This window comes from Seriola lalandi, unplaced genomic scaffold, assembly GCF_002814215.2.
Source record: "Seriola lalandi dorsalis isolate HSWRI2012SDOR001 ecotype SW California unplaced genomic scaffold, Sedor1 jcf7180002054393, whole genome shotgun sequence".
NCBI classification, from domain to species: Eukaryota; Metazoa; Chordata; class Actinopteri; order Carangiformes; family Carangidae; genus Seriola; species Seriola lalandi.
The window spans coordinates 27,911-30,009 of NW_019524946.1; the positions used below are offsets into that span (position 1 = coordinate 27,911).

Genomic DNA, 2,099 nt, shown 5'->3' on the forward strand with positions numbered 1-2,099 from the left:
CAGGTCTAACTTTGATTTTTCAGACATAATCTAAATCAAACTGAATTCAAAACTAAAGATTGTAACCTGCTTTAAAATAACTCAGATGTTTTATCACAGGGATCAACTCTGTGTAAAAACTATATTGATTTATTGTCTACACTAATAACTAAAGATCCAGGGTTGGGACAGACAACAAATGCAGCTCCAGAACGACACAAATGTGATTTTCTTTTGCTCTTTTTTGGGTTTTTGTTTTTACGATTAAGTAATGCTTTGTGGTGCTGAAGTTTTGTAGGTGTTTCAAATAGTGACCCTGCACATGTTGAACTATGGTTAAAAGCTTCACTTGTTTATCAGGACTTGTCAGAGAGATGTGAAAGGGAAAGAGCTTTCAACAGCTCGTGGTACAAAGACCATCCATGGCTGAAATATTCAGCTGTTTAATCATTCATCTTCTTCTCTTTATAATACCATAAAACACTTATTCCAATAGAAATGTGGACGAGAAAATTAAAGTAAGTTTATTCCAGTAATTTAAAGTTTACGTTTTGTTTACATGTATCTGATTTTTTTGATTTACAATGAAAGCAACAGTAGTGACAGATTCAGTTACTAAATCACCAACTTTACATCATTTCTACCCCCAAAATGATCTTTCATGGCTGTTTATCGGCATTTAGACCAACTGGAGGGGGCGCCAAAGAGGAGGAAGAAATCCTTTCAAAAATACACAAGCAACCTACAGTATATAACAAGGATCAATAAGGGAAAACAGGAGCAAGGCAAAAAAACAGGACTATCAAGAGTAAATATTAAAATATTAAAATAAAGAGCAAATTAAAATATAAGATATTTTGTCATATCAGTTCCTGAATCACCAAAATAAAGAGTCTCTTACTCTGTCTCATACAGGATCGTCTGTATGTTGGAAATGTTTTCATATTTCCTCAAGACATTAATCTGCTAACGTGCATCATCAGTAATTTACAATTTTACATTTAGATTTTCTTATTCAGAGCAATTTACAGGAGAATAAAAATGGAGACAACTTCAGTTTCTAAATCACCAGCATCACAAAAAATTTAAAAACAAAATAAGATAAAATAACTGAGATCAGAATTAAAATGATTCTACTTTTACAGACAGGATCATCGTCAGAGTTGTTTCATGTTCATCTCACGTGTTTTTCCTGCTCTCGGTTTATTTCACTGCTGCTACTAGAGTAATCATTGTGATACAGATACACTGAAATGACATTAGATAGAGTCAGATTCAGTTAAATTATTGTTATTTTCATCTATAACCCGATAGGACGAAATCAGGTGATAGCATTTGAAACAATTCGTCGTCGTCATCGCTACTGTCCTCATCGTCGCTGTCATTGTCGCTGTCATCGTCGCTGTCATTGTCGCTGTCATTGTGGCTGTCATCATCCTCATCCTCCTCTGGTAAAATCTGAATGGGGAATTCATCTCCATTGACAATGAGTGGAAACAACTTCTTTGCACAAGTGCATTTGAAGGTGTAAATGTGCTCATCAGCATCGAGATCAGAGAAAGACAGTTTTCCTCCGTCACAGTCAAGCTCAACTCTGATCTTCTGAAGCTTCTCCTTCACTGAGAGAACGACTGGTTGTGCTGATGGGGAGAAGGCTTCATATTTACCATTAGACAACCCTATTCTCCATATTTCAGACCTCTTCACAGACTCTGTAGCCACCCCCAAAAACCAAAATTTAGTGTCTCCAACATCAACGTCCCAGCTGTGAGTCCCTGAGTTAAAACCCTCAGAGCCCAGGACAATGAGGGATTTATCAAACCTCTCTGGATTGTCAGGAAGCTTCTGTCTCTGTCCTCGTCTCACACTGGTCAGATCCTCAGACAGGATGAATTCTGGATGAGCAGTGTTTGGATCCAGAATCACAGGACTGTAGGAGACCATGTTGTCTATCTTGCTCCAGATGTTGAAGGTCAGGTTGCCCAGATGTTTGGCCTGGTCTATCAGAGCTCCTGAGTGCAGCTGTGGATCATCCAGCAGGGGGCGCTGCTGGACTCTTTCCACTGTAACCTTGTAGTTCTGCAGGAATGAGACGTCTTCAGCTCTCAGCTCGTCCTCTG

General features: G+C 38.4%; 2 protein-coding genes across 2 annotated transcripts in view; both read right to left on the reverse strand.

Annotated features, from left to right (window-relative positions):
- The window catches only part of khk (ketohexokinase), a 9,534-nt gene that overhangs the window by 6,725 nt on the left and 710 nt on the right, over positions 1 to 2,099 (reverse strand). The window lies entirely within an intron of this gene.
- LOC111657329 (nuclear factor 7, ovary-like) overlaps positions 481 to 2,099 on the reverse strand; it is a 3,253-nt gene continuing 1,634 nt past the window's right edge. Inside the window, exon 2 of the mRNA XM_087174901.1 lies at positions 481 to 2,096. Coding sequence (XP_087031027.1) covers positions 1,276 to 2,096 — 821 coding nt within the window. The 3' untranslated portion in view covers positions 481 to 1,275. The remainder of the gene's footprint in view (positions 2,097 to 2,099) is intronic.